Source organism: Penicillium malachiteum (genome assembly GCF_028827825.1).
Source record: "Penicillium malachiteum strain IBT 17515 chromosome Unknown utg000005l:1.0-9002435.0:326005.0-9005861.0, whole genome shotgun sequence".
NCBI classification, from domain to species: Eukaryota; Fungi; Ascomycota; class Eurotiomycetes; order Eurotiales; family Aspergillaceae; genus Penicillium; species Penicillium malachiteum.
In genome coordinates this window covers 4,664,811-4,686,676 of record NW_026643099.1, presented here as the reverse complement: position 1 = coordinate 4,686,676, position 21,866 = coordinate 4,664,811, and the positions used below count along the sequence as shown (strand labels likewise).

The following is a 21,866-nucleotide window of genomic DNA, read 5'->3' as shown; positions in this document are numbered from 1 at the left end:
TCCTTATATTTTGGATCCTCCCTGTATTGGAAGGAGAAAAGATGTCGTTCTGCAAAGATTTGGGGTAAAATTAGAAGTTGAAGTGCTTGAGTCATCCGTTCTCCGATGCATCGGAGAACCATTGGAATCTCCGGTCAAGTGGGACCATGAAACCCCACATTCTCCATCGTGGAGCCGAGAATGACAGTGCATCTATGGGAGGAGATTTGGTGGATTTCGAGAACTGCAGGTTGTATATCAATTTCTACCTAAATAACTTAAAAGTACAAGGTTATGGTGAATTATACCTATTAAAAGCTCACTAATCTTCAGGTTCCACGCACCGAGAAAGTGCGGGCAGTTCTCCCGTCTGATGATGATGCTGAACTATCTGACGGAAGCTCAAATAGATGTCACGGTATGGTTGTCCACTTGTGTTGTCTTCAGAACTTTTTGGTGGTGGATTCAATGGATTGAAGCCTAGTAGCTCGAGCTTCGCATGACACCAAGCCAAGGTGGCTGAAGGAAGGTATTCACCCTGTTTCCATGTTGTGTTATATCGCTGCAGCTCCTCAAGCAATATTGGATCCACCGGGAGTGCATAATCTCGAATTGGGGTCCCGGATCTGGCGTCCTTCTTGGTATGAGGTTCAAAGTATTTCACCGAGGGTTGCTCATTCTCGTCAGCGCCTTTCAATTTTTTCCTACTCTTTTGTTCATTCCACTTCTTCATGTAAGACTCCAGGTCACTTTGAATCATTGGCATAAAGACTGCCAGTAGTGTTATTTTATCCTGATCGGAACCAGTAAATAGGCCTTCATCTTCAAGAGAAGAGAAGTACCGGTCCCAGAAGGAAAGTCGTAATTTGAAGAGCTGCTCCCACCACGATTGCATTTGTCGATTATCTGCGCCGCCCCCGTTGTACCAAAGGCAATCTTCGATCATAAGAGGGGGCATGCGGGATGTGTAGGTGATTTCAGGTCCAGGCCCTGATTCTCGGAGGGCGTAGTGGGCGCGAGCGAGAGGTCGTGTCTCACTGCTGAGATCTGTTTGTATAACCCGGGGTTGGAGGCACACAAGGGCCACTTTCTCAAGATATTGACAGCGGACACTAGTTCCTGAGCATGCGTTGCCTCCTACTTCAAGCCAAAGGGCGTACTGTGAGTAGCTGTCGATAGCTCCATAGATCTGTTGGAAAGAGGAAACTCATTAGTATCCATCCGTGGAGAGCTGAAACTGAATGCACTGCAGATTCACCTGAATTCCGAATCGCTCTAACTGTCTATATGTACCCAGATGCCACACAAAGTTTGGACCAAGGATCTCAGGATTGCTGTCGTCGGAGGTTTGCTTTTGTTTTTGTAGTTTGTCTTTACGGCACCCGGTATCAGAGCGAAGGCGACTGTTCACCAGCCTTCTGATACGGGATTTCCAAGCCTCATCTTGTAAGACCGAGTGTGCATCTGGTAACTGACGCACACCCCATTGATACAGATGACGTTGGATAGCAGATTCCGTGGCTGAATACTTGTGTTTGGCAAAGATCTTGCGAATAGTCTGAATAGAGTGACCACTAAAACTAAGCGCAGATATCTCCTCCCTATAAAGATCGAAATTTAAAGCAGGAGACATGGCTCTTAGAAACAGTACAGTGGACAGTGTAAGGAGTAGTATGGAGTATGAAGCAAGGAGAGAGGGGAAAACAAACACGATGTACTCCGTAGCTATGGCCATCAATTGTTCAATTCAATTTTAGATTTGAATATAATTAGATCGAGTTTCAGGAGTTTTCAGGAGTAAGAAACAGATCTGTATACTATGAAAGTGGGGCAAAGGGGAAAGGGGTGATAGAGAAAAAAGCAAAGTGAAATAATCAAACGACGCATCACAACAGGAGAGTGCGGATTGATACATCAACTTGAGCCAATATTTGAATTCAATGTGGCTGTAATGGACTGGACTGAGGTTAGCATAGCATTTCGTGAGGGAATTAAAATCACAAAGTAATGGGTCGTTCTGGATTTTCATATATGAACTAGTAGTGACTCGGAACCTTTAACTATCAAACAAACTGATTTATACTCTGAGAAGACGAAGAAATGTACTCCAAACGGAAGCCTGCATCGTGATCATGCCTTGGTGTAGATCCCAGTCACAACATTTGAATTGTGCACTACTAAGAAGAAAACTCGACACGGGGTACTACAGGACTCAAAATCGGAACCTCCGGGATTTCTGAGAGATACATTTGGAGTACATGCAATGCTATCAAATAATCCCCCCTGAAAATCAGAGCTAGAGTACTCAGGCGTGTCAGTGTCAATTCAGCAGTGATAACAACCGTCACGCACCTGGCGCCAACAGCGGATATCGTATTACAGTTTTCTGATTTCGTACCGCATCGTCTGAACTTGCCAGTGGCATGCATTATGCTGAAGAAACTGCTCAGGGGCTTCCCCACTCACTTGAAGACATTCAAATGTTATTCTTCCAAGGTTCTGAGAACTTGAACTGATTATGGCAACCAGCCTAGGGGCAAGCCCTCTTGGTCTCAATTAAATAGATGCATTTTTCAAATTTTAGCAAGCATGCTTCTGAGATGGAGAGCCATATGCCATCTCACAATAACAATTGAACCCTCCGATGAGTGAGAAGTTTGTAGAACCTTTGTGCTTTTGATAGCATGGTGAAGATTCAGTTGCGATTTCTGATACAGCGAGGGGCTGAACCGGAAATATGGAGAAACTTGAAAGAGAAGACCCGAAAGTCAAGTCTTGAAAACAACTTGAATCACTGGCACCTCAGCCGTTCTGAGATTAGAACGACATATGGAAAGAAAGGACCTCGGGAGTATCTTATCGAGTGCTCCACAGGACCCGGGAGGAACAACAAAGCTGGGGGCCAGATTCACAGGATTGATCTACTACGGAGTACATCGCGGATGTATACGGAGTACCTCCAGGGCTCGTGGCCTAAAGTGGCAACTTGCAAGACGCGACTCGGACCTACTAGGTAGTACATATCTGGATGTACATTACTACTAACAGGTTTGAGGCTGGCTACGGGATAAAAAATTGTCGATGATAATGATTTTTGCATATGATGATTCGGGTGACCGAGATCAGTCAATTGAGTAGTATTCTCCCAGGTGCCCCTTCAACTTGAAGTGAAACATAGCCTCATAAGGCTTACGCACGTCCTCCCCACTTTCATGTACGTAGCTCCGGACTTTACTTGTGGTGATAAGTTTGAACGAGTATTACATACTACATTCCTAACTTAAGCCGTAGATGGCTATGCATGTGTGGATCAGAAAATGGATACCAACATATGGGGGCCAAAATGTCAAGATTCAGCCCCAGTGTTGGGTGGAGAAGCGCTTAGTGTTCTATGGTTACTGGTGCGATTGGACCGGGTAAGGCATGGAATCCAGAATTTGCTATGGAGCGCAGGAATTGTATTGTCGATCAATGAAATCACCAATTTATATTGGTCCACGTCCTTCAAGTTGAAACACCCATGTGGACCGTTGATATGAATACACATACCCCACTGGCACCATGCGCACACTTACGATCAACGTGGTGGTGGTGGACAAACATATTTGGATATACGAATATTTGAACGCATGCCAGATACTATATCTAGTTCTCGTCCATGTAAGTACATCATGATAGCTTAGCACTGTAATTCAAGTTCATGATTCATCTTCGCTCAGGTGGATGGACGCCTAGGCCAATGCCTCATCAACGATCTTCGCGACTTCCTCCACGTGCGTAATGTTAGCGCAGTGACCCGATTCCAGCGTAAACTGCTGTATCTCGCAGCCCTCCGCTTCCATGGTCAACACCATACGTTTCTGGTAGTCTAACGGTACAGTCATATCCTTGGTTGTCAAAATATAGGTAACTGGTATCTTGCGCCAGGCGCAATGCTTCAAAGTCTGGTACATGCCCTTGCCATTCCAGCGCACCAAAAGCTTCACGTAACTTTCCAAGTCCTCATCCGAAAGTCCCGGGCCGACCAGGAGATCCCTCGGATGACGAGAGATGCAAGTTTGATCGTCGGCGAAGTCAAATGCAAGAGGAATGAGGTTCGTTTGTCCAAACTCCTCAACAATATCCATCATGGATTCGCCCTCGAGATGCGCGGATGCAGACAAATAGATCAGTCGGGTGACACCGCCAGGTAGACCTTGCTTCTTGCGGGTTTCAAAGCCCAGGTCTGCAAGACCATTGGTACCGACCGTTCCACCATAGGAGTGCATCAGAACAGCGACAGAGCGGCCAGCGTCTGATAGGTCGGTCACGATTTTGGGGATAAGATCACTATCCGTGTACATGTCTGCAGTCGGGGGTCGCGAACAATTGACGGTTGGAAGATGGGGGACTGGACGGTGAGACCCTGCGATTCGAGAAGCGTACGAAGCTTGTCATAGTTGGCCGGAACATGCCAGGCACCGCAAACGATAACAAGCTCGGGCTTTGAAGTAGCCATGGTAAAGACTCAATGTGAATATTAATGGGGTGGCAGTGGTAGCTAACGAAGCTAGCTCGAGAATTGGAGGAAACCTGACACTTGGAGGATTCTGGGAGATGCTTGGAGCAGTCTGGGATGGTACTAGGAGAAGAGCAAAATGCGAGAGTCGCCTCTGCCCCTTATATACCCTCCCACACCCGGTAATTAGTGCCAGCTATGGGTCGTCCCATACAGCTGGGGGTACGCATATCCAAGTTCTTTGTCTAAGAGCCATGGCCCCGTCTCAGTACATATCGGAAACCTGAGCTCGAAGTTAGCGTGGGGCGGGTTTTTGGGAAATCAATGAGGGGCAATAAGGTGCAGTATCCTGTACCTACCAAGTCTCGAAATTTCCAAATTTCAAGTGGACTTGAAGTTGAGCCACTTGCGAATTCAATGGAGTGTTATACAGTAGATGTTCTTTGTCACTTGGTCTCCATTATCACACATATTCCAAGGTTCTATACACGCCAAGGGTATTTATGTAGCTTAATTAGATCAGTAAGGTTATTTGAACTTTTTCAGATCATCTTTAATTACAAGTATGAGTGTGGATTTAAAAAGAAAAAAGATATAAAGGAGACAGATGCTGAAGAGTAAAGATAGACAAGTGAACTGGTGAACTGGTGACGGGTACCTGAAAATCCTGGCCTGATATGGTTTCTCCCTTAAGAGGGTAAATTTGGGAGTCCAGATAACCATCCGCATCGTAGTAGCCTAGCGGGCTATCGTGTCTGTCCCGAGTTGATTTGACACTATGATACCATAAGTCTGGTTTGCTGGGACTGAGGGTTGTCAAGTAGCATCAGCGAGCGTGAGACTTGCCTAAGTGGATCACCACCGTGAGAAAGCATGCAGCGGACTATGTGAAAGACTTCTGCGGAGCCTTTTTCTTTTTTGCTCTTTCCTTTGATATCATTTTTATATTTTTATCTATTTTATTGGATTTGTTATGATTTTTTAAAAGTTGAGGCTGTCATCACCTTGCTCATTTTGATGCCTCACTTGACGTATTCATCACGAAACCTGGAAGTCCACGGTTCGATCCCTGCTCATTCCATTCTTTTTTCTTTCTTCAGAACTAAGACCCTCTAAACCTTTCATGAGCTATCCTACTATCTTGTTCTAATAGTATGATATCCATGGTGAGTATATATCCTTAAGCAACACCTGGGCAGGGATACCTATTTGTCAGCACACTGCTCTTCTCTCATCACTCTCGCAGTTTGTTGACCCTGTTTCCTTTCCTTAACAGTTCTTCTGCGGTAGTATCTGCTCCATTGCTAACTATTTTGAGCACATAGCAATGGCTACCAGTGATATGAATTACAACGCTGAACAAGAAATTATTGAATTCTTTGAGAAGACTACAACATCTCGCTCAGCCTGTGATAAGTATGCGAGTGAACATCTTGCTGGAAATGTCAGTCCAGTCGACGTACAAGGCGTGTGTAGCTACACCGTCTATGCAGGTCCTAACGCCGAATACGTTGTGCAGTATTGTCTGAAGTCGCTAGCGCTGAATATTGATATGATGAACCTCGCCAAAGCCATTTATGGTAGCCTGGTACCCGAGATATTCTTCAAGGGACAGATTGGGAAAGATCATGAAAGCAAAGAGCCACTTTATATATACGTTATGAACCGAATACTAGGTATTTCTCACCTGGAGTTTATCATGGCCCATGATGATGCACCTGAAAACTCGTTTGAGTTCTCTTGTTGGCGCCAAAGTCTTGTGGCTGACAATGCAAAGTATGCTTGTTCCTATATGGTCTATGCACATGCAAGATTACTAATTACAAATCTGACTGCTCTATAGATTCTTTGCTCTATCCTGGAAAAGCCCTCAGGATGTTGATCAAACATACCGCGACAGTCCAACTCATCAGTATAGACGAGACCTGAATTTGTTGCTTGAATCTCTCCCAATTCGATTCCATCCATTGATCAAGAAATCTATTGACTCGTTGCCGGCCATCTCCTCACTTCCTATGGTGCTAGTACACAATGACTTTGGTACTTTCAACATGTTGGTGGACGAGAACTCTTGTAATCTGCTCGGCGTGATTGACTGGGCCGAAGCTGAGATTGCCCATTCGGTATAAATCTCTACGCCCATGATCGTTTGATAAGTAAGGTTCACTTGAAGCATGGCTGGTCCAGGTATGATGATCATTGCCTTTTGGATGAGTTATTCTGGACTATGTTCAGTCAAGAAACTGGAGTGGACAATGAAATTATCAGCGCCATCAAAGCCGCAAGGATTGCTGGAGTATTTTTATGGCTTGGCTTCACAAGTCGTCTCCCAAAGGAGCCCAAGCCTGTACCAATTTCTGGTGATGATGAAAGTGGAGCATATAGCATACGTGATTTAGACGGACTTTTAATTAACCCAGCTACGAGGTTCACAGATTTGGTATGATTGGACCTCTGAATATTTATTCAAGTTTACCTGGAGCACTCTGTTCAATTATAAAGAATATTATCGCATCTATTACAACATTGAACAATGTATGTCCCATTCATTCAGATGTTCCAAGGTTCAAGTTGTTACCAAGGAATACGATAGTACTACCCGTGGACATATATTCTCATGCATATCACTAAACTTGAAGACTAACTTAGTAGGACACTCCAGGGCTAGCGTACTATATCATGAAATTCATAATCATTCATTCAGAATTTTGATTTGATTGATAATCTTCGAATTCACTGACTTGGACAATATACTGCGGAAGGATTGATAATGTATGGCACATTAATTCAATACTATGGCGTGCTATGTGATCATCTAACGTTCTCCGCACACCAATCATGCGAACTGATAAAGGCTACAGTACGGAGATACATAAGGCAAGAAATCCCCGAAATACTTTTTGACTGGGAGCAATACTACATGTACTAATCTCATAAAATGGTAGGCCGCACATTGTTATCCGTCGCTATTATTGGAGGTGGCCCTGGTGGGCTGGGTACCGCCATTGCGCTATCTCAGCTACCATTCCTCCATGTGACTCTCTATGAGAAAAACCCAGAGCCCCGAGAAGCCGGCGCCGGAATAAGTCTAAGCACGAATGCCTGGAAAGTGTTGGACTTGTTGGGAGCAAGTGATGGAGTTAAGGGTGGTTCGAAGTCAGATACGCATCAAAGGTAATCAACCACGATGTCCCTTCTGAAATAGATGCCGAACTAATAAATCTAATAGGAATGGCTATACTGGAAAGACTCTCAGCATCACCAAGCACCCGGAGAATTCTGCTGCAGATACCCGTGGGGCGATTCGGGCTCGAAGAACTCGGCTTCAATCAGCACTTTTGGCTAAAGTGCCCGATAACCTTATCCAATTTAACAAAAAGCTGGTAACTCTGGAGAACGTGCCTGATGGGGGCGTTCGTCTAGTCTTTGACGATTCAACGGAAGTCCATGCAGATCTGGTCATTGGTGCTGATGGAATACACTCTGTTCGTTAATCAAACCTCGTACCTTGTGTCCGTTTCATATCTAACAAGATCCTGCAGATTGTTCGACGAGTCCTTTTTCCCGACCATAAGCTTCGATTCACAGGTAATACTGCGTTTCGAGTCATTGTCCCCAAGTCTCGTTTGGCTCATCTCCCCGACATCACCTCCACAACGGCTTGGTGGTGGGGTGAGGCCGGCCATGTGTACTTCTCTGATGTGGATGATGAAAGGGAAACGGATGATCCACTTTTTGAAATTACCGTGAGGTCATACAAGGAGCCTGATGTTCCAGGAAAGACTGTTATCTGGGGTATCCCAGCCAGTAATGAGAAGGTGGCATCACGCGTTTCGGTATGTTGCCAATCGCATAATCAACTGGCAAGAGTTTGACTAATTCTCCTGTTAGACCTTTGATAAGCGAGTTCAGGATGCAGTGAGTGTAGTACAGGAAGGTGAATGGGGTGAATTCGCTACATTTGCTGGTCCTCGGTTGAGCGAGATAACCGGCTGGGATAAAGTTGCCTTGATTGGGGATGCCAGTCATCCACTTTCAGGTAAGACCATAATAGTCTTAGCCCTTGGATGGAAATCGAACTAATATTTCAATAGGTGCCTTCGGCTCTGGAGCCACATTCGCAATGGAAGATGGCTGGATACTTGCAAGAGCGCTTGAGTATTCTCAATTTACTTCACGTCCAGTCCACGATGCTCTTAAAATATTCAACACTATACGATCACCATATTATGCTAGAATGTGAGTCTTCCAGATGACCTGCCTCTCTCTCAGATCTGACGGATGTTCTAAAATCAAGGTACGAGCACCTGGACGAGGTGGGTGCAAAGATGCAGCAGTTCAAATCAGAGAGCACGAACTTCGATGATTTCTTGCAAGCTAAAATCAACAACTTCCTCTACGGGGATAAGGACTTTATTTACAAAAACGATATTGGTAAAGTCTGGGAGGATTATCTTACAAGGATAAAGTGATATGAGAGTGTCATTGTCATTTCACCGATTAGATAGATGATACTTTAAGACTGAAGTATCGTACAATCTGGCAATCAAAGCACCTTTGCTCCTATGATCTCCACCCACTGTGCCTAATCTGTATTCTCCTACTCTCTTTCTCCTCGCCTTTCAGGTCTGCACTATGGTCCTCCGAGTCTGTATTCTCTTATTCCGGGTCCCTATTCCTCTCGGAATTCTGCTGCTCTTTCCTGGAATTCTCCTCAAGCCGCTTCCCAAGATTCTCATGTACCCTCTCAAACGAGTTGGGTTTGACAAGTAATAAGAATAAGTCATCCTCAATCTTTACACCCCTTGGAAGGTCCAGTACCAATGTTTGTGAGAGTAGAGCGGCCTCTCCTCCAGGAGACTCCAGTTCATATGACATAGTGAGGGACCCATCCACGCCAGGAGTACCATCGGCCTTGCAACCGACCTCGTTGACTATTTGAATTGTGAACTCTCGACCTGGGATGGCAGTGATGACTTTCCATTTAAAAATGTAGGTGTTGGAACCTACAGTGATTTCTTGTCTGATGCGATCACTGGCTCCCATCTTGTATTCTTGGTCTCCCTGATTGGTCCATGATCTTTCATCAGCCACATGGTCATAGACCACTGAGGCTGAATAGTTGAAGAGCGTTCTGAAATGACTAATGAAACGACCCATCGGCGCGGTTTGAAAATCGGTATGCTTAGGAACTTGAGCTGGGGATAGCAGGGGCGACTGGGAAGCCTGGAACACATCATTAGGCGGGACTTTCTAGTGAATTTTTCAAGCATGGTCAGGTACCTTGTGGATAGAGATCCTAGAGGCTTCAACGCGATGATGAGCTTTAGAATGGATCACGTATGTGTGTATGAAAGGAAGATGCGCGGAGGGAAGAGGAAGATGTGGGGACTGGCTGAGATATGCAATGATAGAATAGAATCTAACGACTCGGAGTCCGCTCTGATATGCAACTTATGGGAGACTCGGACTAATGGTAAGTACCCAGAAGAGGCGTTACAGTCAAACAGTAGGCATGGAGACAAACTCCCGGGATGAATTAATGTTCACTAAGAAAAAGTCGCTTCTCAATGCAAAAAGCTAGACAAAAAAATCGAGAAAACAGAAGAATCATATCGTACGTCGTCAAAGATGGGGTAAAAAGAGGGAAACAGAAGTAAGATCAATAACTCGGGTTGCTGAAACCTCGCTTTTTGAGTCCCACACTAGCAGATTCAAGGTAGGCTCACTAATGACCAGTGCACTTCGACCAAGCTGGCAGACCACACCCAAATCCAATGAAAAGGTATAAGAGGAAGATCACTACAACTGCCAGCAGAACCATGAGCTTCACATTCTTCCACCACATACGTCGACGCAGTCCCCGACTGCGGATTCGGAAGTCGTGCGCACTGCCACCCAATCTATCAGTCTTATCAACTAGTAGATCAATGCGCTCGCCTCGTTCTAGCACCCGCTCAATGTTCTCTGTCATGATATCGCGGACGCTGTCAATTTCACGACGGGCAGAGGCAAGGGAATCGGCAGGTGGGGCGGTGTTGTATGTCTGGAGAAGAGAACGAAGCTCCGTGTTGAAAGCCGCACAGCCGTACGCGGGGAGGGCAGAGTAATCCGTGCTAGATGGTGGGTATGTGGAGAGGAAGTTGCGCTTCATCTCGAGGAGATAGGCGAATGGGATACGGCGGCCTTGTTCGGCTGATGCGACGACCAGAAAGCTTAAGGGTGCATAAGAGCTGGGCTCTGTTCGGCCACTTTGGTCATCCGCAGACCCGCCGGAGGGCGAGTCGGCAATGTAATGCACGAATAGTCGTTCATGGGTATATGTTAACTTCTGGGACTTGTCGTGGGTGATCTTCGGAAGAATGACAGATGCCAGGGAGGAGGCTGCGGTAGAGGATGATCCCGGAGAGGAATGCTCAGCAAGGATTGTTGTGCGGTGCGCAATACAGCAGCTGTTGAGAGTTTGTGGTCAGAATGCTTCATAGTTTATGGTGATGCCGGTATCGGTTGAGGACACTCACTAGAGCAGAGAGCTCGATGGTTTGGAGGATGAGGCCATAGTGATTGATTATATCCGGCTTTCTTACAAGGCTGGAGCCAGACCGAAAGTGTACGGTCACCAAAGAAGACCAATATTATGTTGGGAATCGTCGATGATGTGTTGCGTAAGTGAGCTTTCCCCATGCCAATCAGCTGCAGGTCCACTGGAGGAGGGAATTTGCTTAGTCAGGATATCTGACGGCCGCCGCCTGGGCCAGGTGGGCCAGGCGGATCCATAGTGGCAGTCAACTGGTTTCCATATCTATAACCTTGCGAGAGAGTAACGACTATAACTGAGGCCAACTCAAGTATTCAGGGAACATTGGAAGACGGCATGGAGGAACTCCATTAATTTGATATCCTCAAATGATGTATTCTGCGATCTCCTTGTCATTCGTATTCTTGTCTTGAAATTAGTAGTACTCAAGTAAGTCAAGCCCATACTACCTAGTAAACATTGTTTTACTATGTGACAACCAACTTTGAAAGAAAGATTCCCCTTACTTTTTGTCTACTTATCACTTAAGTAGAGCCATCTTCCCACCATACTTCCAGACAAATCCACTCTCCTCAACATCACTAGTTTCCATTTCTCTTCTGCCATTTTCGATCATCGACTCGTGAACCCTTTATCTTTCCATCTATCAAAAGCACCATGCCGCGGGAGTGGGACTATCCTGTCATCCGCGATGGCTTTTCCTCCGCATGGAGCGAATTCTACACCGAACGTGGTCACATCCAGCGCATCCACAACCAAACTCTCCGGTCCATGTTCCTCCCCAATGTCACCAAAGCCGGCCAAGTTGCTCTCCTGGAGGAACCTGACTCTGTCCGTGGCCAGTTTCAGCAATATGGCATAGCTATCGATGAGAGCCAATTTTCCGGCAATGGATTCATCTTGGTGCAAGAAGTTCTTCGTGCTGGGGGATGCGACAAGGTGCCACCTCACATTTTGAACCTAAAGGCAGAGCTCATTCGTGAGTGGCAGGATGCCGAAACAGAGCGACATCACGATACCAAGAGACCAAGAGACTTCAACTCGAACCCAGAATGGACAATCTATAAGCACTTTCTGAACGACAGGCGGCAGCCGGACCGTACAATTACGACTACTGTTGTGGCGGTACTGCTTTCTTCCTACCCCGACTCCCACGCGGATATTCTGGCGAAGTTCGCGGAAAAGGCCGATGGACTTTTTTATCAAGTGGGCAAAGGACTCTCCGCTCAAAAATTCTTTGTTGGATGGGATGAGGCCGCAGTCGCTGAAGCCGCTGAGAACTACATGGCAACTGAGAAGAAGGAGAAGAGAGATGCGGAGCGTCAACGCCGGCAGAAGCGTTTGCAGTTACTTGCGGCTTACCGTCATCAGGCTCAAAAGCTCCCTCCTTCGCCTGTGGGGAGGTAATCGTCGCTTCTAAAGATATTGAGTCACACGAGCCATCTCTCACAAAGAACATGACCATCGATATTCACCCAACTGACACTCCTGGGATTTTCGAAGCGGAGTTCGAGTTTGGGGTCGCGGAGGGGCGTGATAATCATCGGTCCAGACGATGAGACAGTGGCAAAGTACGCTTTTCGGGTCAAGAAGTACGAAGAAGAACTGGGAAGATGAGTATGGCGACGAAGATGAGGACAAGTTGTTTGATCTTGATTTCGAGAAGGACGAAGGTGCAGATGAGGATTCTAAGAGAAAAGCTCCTGCGCCTCCACCCGGCAAAGACTCAACGAAATCCAAGACAACTCCGATGCGGCGCACATACGAAGTCGCCCTGCGAGGGAAGGATGACAGCGGGCAGCTGCTCGATGCTTGGCACTATCAATTGGGTACTATCAAGTTCTGGAGCGAAAGGTTCTCTCGTTTTACATGTGATGTGGAGATCCCTGGCGTTGGCAATGGTCATCCATGGTTTACCGGAGGGAAGGTTTCCGATACACCAGATTCATACAGAAAGGAATGGGATAGATACACAGATGAGGCATTAGAGAGAGAAGAATGGGAAATGCGGATGAATGCCAGTCAAGGATGGCGTTAATATTGAATGACTATTGAGTCTGAGTCGAATCGAAGTCAAGGTCGAGGTCCACCGCGCTTCCAATTTCATTAGCTATTAGTTTTGGCAGTGTTTTTTTTCACTCTTTTCTGCGGCCCTGACAAAAATTGCTCGTCGATAAAATAACCAAAAAGTTGGATTTTCATTGAATTTACTAGTAGTCATCAAGTTGGATTCATACACATTTTAAAGAACCCGAACTATATTACAACGTCATGCTAGCTCTATAGATCTCTTGACGGCCCCGGGTAATTGCTAGCGTCCGGTACCACTGGCAGTGAAAACTCGAACCATTGTAGGGTTTGGCTTTCTAAACATACTCCGAAATATCCCCTTTTCGGAAGTTACCTCACTCACTTTTTCAAAGCCAAAATTCCCATATAACTTAACAGCGGCAGGGGAGGCTAGCACAAAGCCATCCTATGATTCCGATCTGCCTCTTCGCAAGCCCATCGCATAAGTATAGAGCGAACTTTTTGACATTGGTATCGTGGATTAAAAGCCATGACAGTAAGTCCTAGGAAGAGTTAGCATAATGTATAGAAATATTTCAAGGTAAATAGTAATGACGAGAGAATCAGGCGTACGCCATATATCACGGCCATATAATACCCGTTCTCGCTCTAACCTGAGCATCTTTGAGATTCCTAACCATGCCTGCATATCCAGAGTGTTGGGATCTGTATTCATATACTTCAAGTTGCCAACAGAACGAGTACGTGAAGTACTTTCCGTGTTATGAATGGTCCAACCAGCGAACCCCACGATAATCCCATCTTCCGTGCATACTTTGCAGAAGTTAGATCTTTCCGATGCCAGAGTATCTCGGATATTATTTGCTATCCATCGAATTTCATTTTCTCGGGTCTCAGAATGGGAGTGTGGGAACATTATCAACTGGAGCGGGTTGTCTTGCATGGCGGGGTATTTGTACTCTCGGACGAGGGGCTCGTCATCTGAGGATTCGACTTCCAAGAGGGTGAATGTCATTTTCAGGGTGATATCTTGATCTTGATTAATGAAGTCGGATTTGATAGAATATCTAGACGTTGATGAGGACAAGGTATATAATTGCAAGATTATGTGGGCGGCCCAATTCAGTAGCACGGCTATTCACCTGACGGCACAGCATTTGAGCTCGGATGCATGCTACGAATACTAGATAGGAATTGGTTGACATTGTCAGACTTTGCATACAAAGGGAATAATGAAAGCTGACTTGGTTTAGTCCGAGACTTGACACTTTGTCTATAACAAAATTAAGCGTGATACAACACATTTGGTACCAATCTCGTTCATTTTTTTAAGTAGTTTTTAATTATTAAATCTCAGAAAAAGCAAAGCACAACTTTATCTTAAAGATATCAGCTTTCTTGACAAGTCATTCAAATCCAAGAAAACCCAAGCTGAAATACAGTCTTGTGCCCAGACACCAGTTCCATGTCCATATCCATATCCGTAATCCTAGTTTCATATCAATCATAAGGTCGTTAAAAAAGTCTTTCTTGAAAGCTCCAGTCAATTCAACTCCAATTTAACTGAGCGGAAAAAATATCCACCTAAAGAATCTCAAAATCATCATCACAATCTTGCATGTCATGGTCATCTCCCGAGGCATCGATATGATTCGAAGAGTTCTGAGCCGTAGGCCCAGGGCGAAGATCCCCAGATTCATCAGCACCATCATACGTGATTGTCATGGGACAGTAGTCGTAATCGACGATATTGTCATGTTCCAGTTCTGAAAGGAGAACCTGCTTGTATCCTTGACCCGGTCTATGAGTGTATCCGTTTTGGTAAAATCTGGCTCCCGCAGTCACCCATTCTCGCTCATCCATTGATTGAATGTCAGAGCGATGAGAGTAGGTGGCATGACGAGAGGCTCCACAAACTGTACTGTTGTAATCACTGGGTTCCACGTGGGTGAATGACTCGGAGCGAGAATGGGTACTGCCAGAACTTGTACGAATTGCAGGTCCCGGACCTAAAAATTCACTGGAGGAGACATTAGGGATGTCTTGATCGTTGAACACGCCGCCTGTCCCGTCATCATTGCCTCCAGCCCAGAGGGGTAGATACTTCCATTGTCTATCAGTGAGACAGGTCAAATGGTCTGTCGCTCGTCTGTCGAGTGGAACTTGCTCGTGTGTGGAGAGAACAGAGCTGGCGTATGTTGAGATGTAAATTCCAGCCAACTGCGTGAAGTTATGCAGATTAAAAAATGGTTCATCGCTCTTGGTTCCATTGCCCGTTGCAGGATCTTTGGGAATGTCGGTTGCGGGGGTGGATGGTTGTGCGTGAGAATCAGTATTCGCAGGGTTGGCTGGTCGTAAAGGAAGGACTATTTCCGGAGGGCAGAATTGAGCTGGCTCTGAGGCAATTGGAACAGAACCATCTGCAGGTGAATGGAGAACACTTCTCGGTGCGTTAACTCTGGGGCGTATGGTGAGTAAATCTGTGGGCTGAATTCCTCTCAAACCCTGGGTGAGCTGCACGGGAGCTGATTTCTTTTTTCTCTCATGCACATATTTGAGTCGTTCTTGGGCTCTGATGTTGAAGGCTGCGACTTTCTCTTTGATTAACTCTCCTTTAACAGGCCCGATTGTCACATCTGCTTCAAGATTGAATGGGAGAAGCCCGTGGCCAATGTCGATGAGACTGAGATTGATGGGGTGCGAATTGGCAACAGTGAATTCAGGAATCTCAAACTTCTGGCATGTAAGTTCTCTCCAAAAGCTTCTTCCCATCACTCTGATTATCATATCCTCCGGTAGGAATGCATGCCAATAATGATTTGTCTCGGGATATGTTGCATCAGTCACTCGTTCAGGATCTTTGCTTGTGTAGAGAGTGTAGCATAGCCTCGAACGGATGTTCTGTTTGATCAACTCGACCAAGTCGTGGACCAATTTCCCATCTTGGGGAACTCGGAAGTATGAAACATGAGTTTTTGGAATTCCGGTATCTCCTCCAGCCACACCATGTCTGTTCCCACGAGATGAAGGAAGTGCTTCAAGACATCGTCTGTGAATGCCTTACTGGCGTACTCGATGCGTTGGATGTCACTATCACTCAGTAAGTCATGGATTCGAGATTTCTGGAACGATGGTGCCCATATTCCAAAGGGCCGAAGACTCGCTGAGCAAATAAGGTGAACAATAGCCTCATCGCCAACCAAACCTGCAAATGCATGGCGGCAAAGTACATTTGACTGAATTCCACAAGCCACTCGATAACTGATCTCAGGGTGGATCTCAATGAAACGAGTGTTGTTATCCTCATAAAACCAGGACAAAATGTACCCAGCTATGGCGGGATGGGTCGCGACTTCAAATATGTTGGCAATAGCAAAGAAAGTCCACATCTTGCAGGGTGTATCAAGTACGATGCTGAGTCCCTCAAGGACATGCAGAACCCACTCGATGCCATCTCTGTGACGTGACGCGGAATACTCAACAGGCAATCCATTCCGAACAAGGCTTTGCAACATTTTATTATCAGGACCTCTCTGGCCAAAGGTTTCGTTCCCTCCAACGTGCCAGTAATTTTCCTGCTTATTCCAGTAATCCTCTGGCTGTTCCCCAAATAACAATGTCTGACGCTTCTGGGCCATTTCCAATTCATCCACACCTCCAACACATGTTTCAGGAAGTTTCCATACATTTTGATATGCTGCCCAGGTCCGAATACCTTTAGGGCAAGAAATCTCGGTCAACGCAATGACAGCATCTTCCTCCACAATAGCAGGTGTCAGATCAACGAGAAATTTGATGCCACGGGGTAACGAATCCACGAATCCTCTCTTCCGTCGAATTCTCCTCTGATAGGATTGCTCAAAAAATTTGGCCAGATATTGTGAGCACGTTCTAAGGAGGGTTGAGCTGCGAACTCGGAGAGGGATACTTGGGTTCGATTTCGACGCGCTGGGAGCTGGGTCGATGTACAGAAGAGTATCACCATCGTTTAATATCAAAAGAGGAATGGAATGAGGTAATTGTAGTACACTTGGCTGGGTTGATTCTCCATCGGCGGTAGTTTCAGAACCTACACCCTCAAGTCTGTCATACAGCTGTTGCGGGTCAGGGCCGTTCATCGGTGGATCGTGAGTAGCCATCGGGATTGATGATTCAATAAATGACAAGACACATAACTAGATCTTTGAAGAAGGGGAACAAATTTTTGTTCGGTTCGTGTGAGAATTCGTGGGTGACGAGGTTGGGGACGTGACGGTGTGACGAGGTGAGATTTCCGGGGTATGTGACAAACAAACTTGATGGAGCGGGGCCGATGAGGCTCAACTTAGCTGTGCCTACTAAGGGGCGAAGCTTGACAAAATGCAGTAGGATTATCACTGTGAGTCAGGGCTTGTATGCAAGACTAAAAACTTTGAGTTTATTGGTGAGCAAATATAAATTAATTAATCACAAATAATCTATCTATCCAACTTTATCATTGCAAAGTAGAATTACGGCAGATTTTACATGAGCTCCACTGCGGTAATAAGTGGGGATATGATTCTTAAGTTGTGACGGCGATACATAATAGAACCATAAATCTGCAAACATTGAATTTTGAATCTATTCATGACAGAGCTGCATCACATACTATAAAGAGACAGCACCTGGGCACTTTGTTGACCTAACCACCCCACCTGGGTAAAGCTTGAAATCCTTTCATGGGTTCAGTTTATAGATCAGAACCATGGTTACAGGAACTATATGATGACATGTGCATACAATGCGATCATACTCATGTAATTCTCAACCGATATTCATGGCACCAATTTGAGCCCAAAAGAAACTCCCTTTCTTCTACAATCTCTCTTTCAAAAAAGGAAACTGTTGATTCATCATCAATTGATTAACATCCTTATACCTACAAGATGGCTGCAATGACAGGATCTATGTCCCAGGGTCGGAAACCTATGAAGTAAGACCCAACCTACTATCTATGCTCTCTTCTACAGTTGCAAATCTAATTCAATTTTATCATCTTGAAGGTCAGGCTCGATCGCCCTCATGAGCATTGCCGGTGTCATCGGAGGAACTTGGATGATGTTCCGCCTTATGGCACCCCAGCGAGGCACTGTTCTCACTACCAACGAAGAAATGGAGGCCTTCCGAGGAGGCGACTTCAATCAGACAGATGTGCATGGTAAAACGGCACGAGCTCCACGTTCTATAGCCCATAGAGGGCCACATGCTTAACTGCCACCTGCCAGTGGGCAGTAATATGAAGACATTGAAGTTTGGGGAACACATTTATAATCAAAATCATGTATTTGAATATTGGTATCTGGAAATAAAAATCATCCGACCCATGCAATTTAAACTCAAAAAGCCACCCCTTTTGGTGTACAAAACGCACGGATTTTGGAATGAACAGAAACTTCAAAAAATGGATTAGGCTGAGGCAGGGGTATGAGGCTCTGTAGACGGATTTCCATCACGACCTGTTCGACTTTCTGCAGAGTCGGGTCTGCGTTTCTTCGTTTCTTTCTTCTCGGACCGCTTCTTCTTCTCCCGTGTAGCGCCACGAAGCTCGTCTGGACGACTGCGACTACGACTAGATCCACTGCGTCGAAGGTCTTTCACTTCTTTGATGACCTCGCGGAATCCTTCTTCGATGTTATTCATGCGAGCTAGAACTAACTTGCTGAGCATGTCCTGGGTTTGGTTTGGTGTATCTCGGTGGAGGTTTCCGGTGGCAAACGCCATTTGGGTATTGAAGCTGGATGGAACCACTCCCGTGAATCCACCGGCGACTGCCCTGTTGTCGCCTAGATCGGAACCCAGATCAAATAGTAAAGAGCGTTGGGGTCGTCGACTTGTTGGGCGGTCGGATAAGTAAAGTGCCTCGATCTCGGGAACAGACATCTGGGTCAGGCCAACGGACATGTTCCGTGCCAGGGAAGAATCAAGCATATGTCGTTTCACTGTACCACGCTCGATAGAAGCCGAAAATTCTGGGCGCTTCTCGTTATCATCGTCATTATCGGAGGAGGAGTCTTGATCAGAGGTGTCGCGATTTGGCAGCGGAGGAGTTGTCCGCCCTTCGGTTTCTTCATTTGGCGAACCGAGAGGGTTATAGAGCATAGTGGCACCTGACATATTACGAGTGTGTCTAGGCCGGCGCACTGGACTTCCGCGTCGGGATACCATCCTGGCTGTAGATGGTCGCGAGCTGTAAAATTTGGGTGTGGTCTTCTCGCTACTGTCACCGAGATTAGGGCCACTGATGGACCCCTTGTCTGTTTGCTCCTCGTGTGAAACATCATCACTATCATGCTCGTCATCTCCCTCCATATCCGTATGCTGAGAGAGTTGACGAGTCCTTGGAGAGATCGAGTCCCTTCGACGGGGGTAAAATGCTGAAATTTCGATATGACTGACGGGTTCCTCCGGGTTAGATGCAGCAAGTGAGCGTGTAGTTTCAGTGAAGTCGCGTCCACGACCAGCCAATTTCTTTCGTAAGGGAAAGTGCGGTCGTCGTAATGGTCGCTCAAGACTATCGACGACTGCGGAGTCTTCCTCTTCCGGTGTATGAGCTGGACCAGAGCCAATCTCTTGCATCCAATCTTTGATAACATTGTTGGTTTGGCGTTTGCGAATGCTGCTTGGTCTGTCTCGCAACCGTTCGTCGCTGACATGCTGACGGAAAACCTCTTCAAGAGCTTGGTCTTTCTGATAAGTTGCAATGGAGGGCTCGCGCACCAGACGTGGAACTCTGTTACTGAACGCTCTGAACCGGCTCAAAGGTTGTTGGGTTGATGTGCGCGGACGTGTGTTTGCTTCCACGAGATCGACCGGTTCCACTACACTAGCACTGAGGATAGTCTTCTCGTAGAGGCAGATGGTAAACAAGATCGGCAAGTGAGTCACTTTGATGATGGTTCGATTGAGCTTAATGTACTGACGAAAAGGCATCAGGTATCGGAAAGGGGTGACGAGCCAAGCTATCACATTCGTTGGGGCCACGTAGCTAAACAATGCATCCGATTTCACCATCGAGATTGTGTTCACAGCAAAGAGAAATTGGTGCTCGGAGTTTGCATTATTGACAATTCTCATGAAGCTGTTTGATAGCACAGACACGAGGATGGTGACGATCACAAAATGACAGATAAACAGGAAGACCGTTAGAATTGTCCTTCCAAGAAGATTGTATTCATCCCACATCGCCCACGCAGTAGGTGTGAAGCCCATGACCATTTGGAACAACCCATATGCAACTGTCCTTGGGGAGTCATCATTTCCAAAAGACAAGAAGGCGACAAAAAAGCCGCTGCATGCAATAACGATCAGTAAAAATACAGCGATCAGATCCGATGCCATGATTCGGAATGCCACCAGTAGCTGAGAGAAGTATCGATAATGGTCGAGGACGGAGAATAGGCGTGGGAAAAGGAGAACAGCATTAGCTGCGAGGACATCATATGCTTTTTCTGCCATCTGATTGCTTCGCGGGTAGGTCAAAAATGCACCATAGACCCGCAAGCAATAGTAACAGAACAAAAGCAGCAGAATTCCCAAATCGAAAATGTTCCAGAAACTCATTAGATACAAACTGAACCCTTGCTCATTGAATCCAACAATTTCGTCGAGCATGAATCCTGCACTCCAAAACCAAAACACAATTTCCAATGATGTGATTCGAAGGCTACGTCGTTCAAGGACAGCCAAGAAGAGCCCCAGCAGGACTGCAAAGGAGAGAGTTGAAAGGAATTGGCGATATCGAGGCACACGTAATCGCGAGAGTTTAAACAGAGAGGCATCTCGAGGATTGTACAGGGTAACCGAACGCCGAAACGTAGGACTGCGTGGAGGAGGGATAGAGTGCCCATGTTGGTCAAACGAACTTCCATAATCATAGACTTGAGCTGCTGAGCGATTCACCGGGCGATGTAGATTATCGGCGGCTGAATGGAAGACGACTGTGCCCGCCCAGATAGCTTCCAATTGTTGAACCACAACGGGATGCGCGAGGAAACGCTTAGCCTGTGCGCGAATAGCTACTTCCAGACAAGAGATTCGGGCCGTGCCGGTTGTGCGTTTTCCCTGGGGGCCTGTCCATCTTTCGGATTGATCTTGGCCTTGGAGTGGGTAGAACTCGTATGACAGCGCATCAATCAACTCGCGGGTGGAATATTCTCGCAATAGCTTAATCGCAAGCAATTCGCTCACCATTGCACGAGTCTGACTTGCGCCACTATTGCCCGGATTCAGATGTATCTCTTTCTCAAATTGTAAACAATTCGCCATTAGCGCATAGAGTGTAGCGCGTGAGAAATGATCAGCCATGATCTGTTGTTGGATGGGCTTGACCAGGAATTGCGAAACCTGGGGAGAGCGAAGCTGATCCCAGGTCAATGTAGTTTCGCATCGTGCGACAATCAGGGGACGAATGGCATGTGTGATATCGTAGACGGGGAGAGCATCTATAAGTGAGACAACAATTAGCCACATGGACGGACATCTGCAGGACAGGGGAAGACTGATAAGTACCTAAATGCGACGACGAGAATATGGGGAGAAGTGGGGTAGACTCGACCGGATCATCTTCATGGTCTTCTCTCTCGTCGCCATGTTCCTCCCAGTGTTCATCCATATGCTCATCGATATCCTCGAGTTCTGGCTCATCCTCACTGGAGTCGGCTCCACGCGTGTCCCGCAAAGCGCGTCGCGCAACCCCACCGAACCATGGTGAATTGTCGGCTGTGAAGGGAGACGAAAAGACCGACTGATCAATTTGAGTGCGCTTTCCTCTTGGTCGGAGTAAGGAGGCTAACATATTGA

The 21,866-nt window shown here is 46.3% G+C and overlaps 12 protein-coding genes across 12 annotated transcripts; 4 read left to right on the top strand and 8 right to left on the bottom strand.

Annotated features, from left to right (window-relative positions):
* Positions 1–301: 301 nt before the first annotated feature.
* Positions 302–2,408, bottom strand: N7483_011753 (uncharacterized protein; the record flags this gene model as incomplete). Its single annotated transcript, XM_057095180.1, has 3 exons — positions 302–1,168; positions 1,238–1,580; positions 2,332–2,408. 3 exons carry the CDS (start codon positions 2,406–2,408, stop codon positions 302–304), a joined length of 1,287 nt encoding a protein of 428 aa, XP_056941151.1.
* A 1,302-nt stretch (positions 2,409–3,710) lies between these two features.
* N7483_011752 (alpha/beta hydrolase) lies at positions 3,711–4,477 on the bottom strand (the record flags this gene model as incomplete). The annotated part of the gene is made up of 2 exons (XM_057095179.1): positions 3,711–4,384; positions 4,405–4,477. 2 exons carry the CDS (start codon positions 4,475–4,477, stop codon positions 3,711–3,713), a joined length of 747 nt encoding a protein of 248 aa, XP_056941150.1.
* A 1,327-nt stretch (positions 4,478–5,804) lies between these two features.
* Positions 5,805–6,606, top strand: N7483_011751 (uncharacterized protein; the record flags this gene model as incomplete). Its single annotated transcript, XM_057095178.1, has 2 exons — positions 5,805–6,253; positions 6,321–6,606. 2 exons carry the CDS (start codon positions 5,805–5,807, stop codon positions 6,604–6,606), a joined length of 735 nt encoding a protein of 244 aa, XP_056941149.1.
* An 809-nt stretch (positions 6,607–7,415) lies between these two features.
* On the top strand, positions 7,416–8,949 carry N7483_011750 (uncharacterized protein; the record flags this gene model as incomplete). The annotated part of the gene is made up of 6 exons (XM_057095177.1): positions 7,416–7,651; positions 7,707–7,962; positions 8,020–8,313; positions 8,369–8,516; positions 8,572–8,716; positions 8,775–8,949. The coding sequence occupies 6 exons, from the start codon at positions 7,416–7,418 to the stop codon at positions 8,947–8,949; spliced, it is 1,254 nt and encodes a 417-aa protein (XP_056941148.1).
* Positions 8,950–9,136: 187 nt separating this feature from the next.
* N7483_011749 (uncharacterized protein) lies at positions 9,137–9,637 on the bottom strand (the record flags this gene model as incomplete). The annotated part of the gene is made up of 1 exon (XM_057095176.1): positions 9,137–9,637. The coding sequence occupies one exon, from the start codon at positions 9,635–9,637 to the stop codon at positions 9,137–9,139; it is 501 nt and encodes a 166-aa protein (XP_056941147.1).
* A 568-nt stretch (positions 9,638–10,205) lies between these two features.
* On the bottom strand, positions 10,206–11,036 carry N7483_011748 (synaptobrevin family protein; the record flags this gene model as incomplete). Its single annotated transcript, XM_057095175.1, has 2 exons — positions 10,206–10,929; positions 10,999–11,036. The coding sequence occupies 2 exons, from the start codon at positions 11,034–11,036 to the stop codon at positions 10,206–10,208; spliced, it is 762 nt and encodes a 253-aa protein (XP_056941146.1).
* Positions 11,037–11,627: 591 nt separating this feature from the next.
* N7483_011747 (uncharacterized protein) lies at positions 11,628–12,559 on the bottom strand (the record flags this gene model as incomplete). Its single annotated transcript, XM_057095174.1, has 4 exons — positions 11,628–11,975; positions 12,159–12,295; positions 12,378–12,431; positions 12,478–12,559. 4 exons carry the CDS (start codon positions 12,557–12,559, stop codon positions 11,628–11,630), a joined length of 621 nt encoding a protein of 206 aa, XP_056941145.1.
* An 11-nt stretch (positions 12,560–12,570) lies between these two features.
* On the top strand, positions 12,571–13,053 carry N7483_011746 (uncharacterized protein; the record flags this gene model as incomplete). The annotated part of the gene is made up of 1 exon (XM_057095173.1): positions 12,571–13,053. The coding sequence occupies one exon, from the start codon at positions 12,571–12,573 to the stop codon at positions 13,051–13,053; it is 483 nt and encodes a 160-aa protein (XP_056941144.1).
* Positions 13,054–13,566: 513 nt separating this feature from the next.
* Positions 13,567–14,061, bottom strand: N7483_011745 (acyl-CoA N-acyltransferase; the record flags this gene model as incomplete). Its single annotated transcript, XM_057095172.1, has 2 exons — positions 13,567–13,588; positions 13,700–14,061. 2 exons carry the CDS (start codon positions 14,059–14,061, stop codon positions 13,567–13,569), a joined length of 384 nt encoding a protein of 127 aa, XP_056941143.1.
* Positions 14,062–14,630: 569 nt separating this feature from the next.
* N7483_011744 (uncharacterized protein) lies at positions 14,631–17,164 on the bottom strand (the record flags this gene model as incomplete). The annotated part of the gene is made up of 2 exons (XM_057095171.1): positions 14,631–15,909; positions 15,966–17,164. 2 exons carry the CDS (start codon positions 17,162–17,164, stop codon positions 14,631–14,633), a joined length of 2,478 nt encoding a protein of 825 aa, XP_056941142.1.
* Positions 17,165–17,953: 789 nt separating this feature from the next.
* Positions 17,954–18,278, top strand: N7483_011743 (uncharacterized protein; the record flags this gene model as incomplete). Its single annotated transcript, XM_057095170.1, has 2 exons — positions 17,954–18,000; positions 18,071–18,278. 2 exons carry the CDS (start codon positions 17,954–17,956, stop codon positions 18,276–18,278), a joined length of 255 nt encoding a protein of 84 aa, XP_056941141.1.
* A 195-nt stretch (positions 18,279–18,473) lies between these two features.
* Positions 18,474–21,861, bottom strand: N7483_011742 (ion transporter; the record flags this gene model as incomplete). Its single annotated transcript, XM_057095169.1, has 2 exons — positions 18,474–21,508; positions 21,576–21,861. The coding sequence occupies 2 exons, from the start codon at positions 21,859–21,861 to the stop codon at positions 18,474–18,476; spliced, it is 3,321 nt and encodes a 1,106-aa protein (XP_056941140.1).
* Positions 21,862–21,866: the final 5 nt, after the last annotated feature.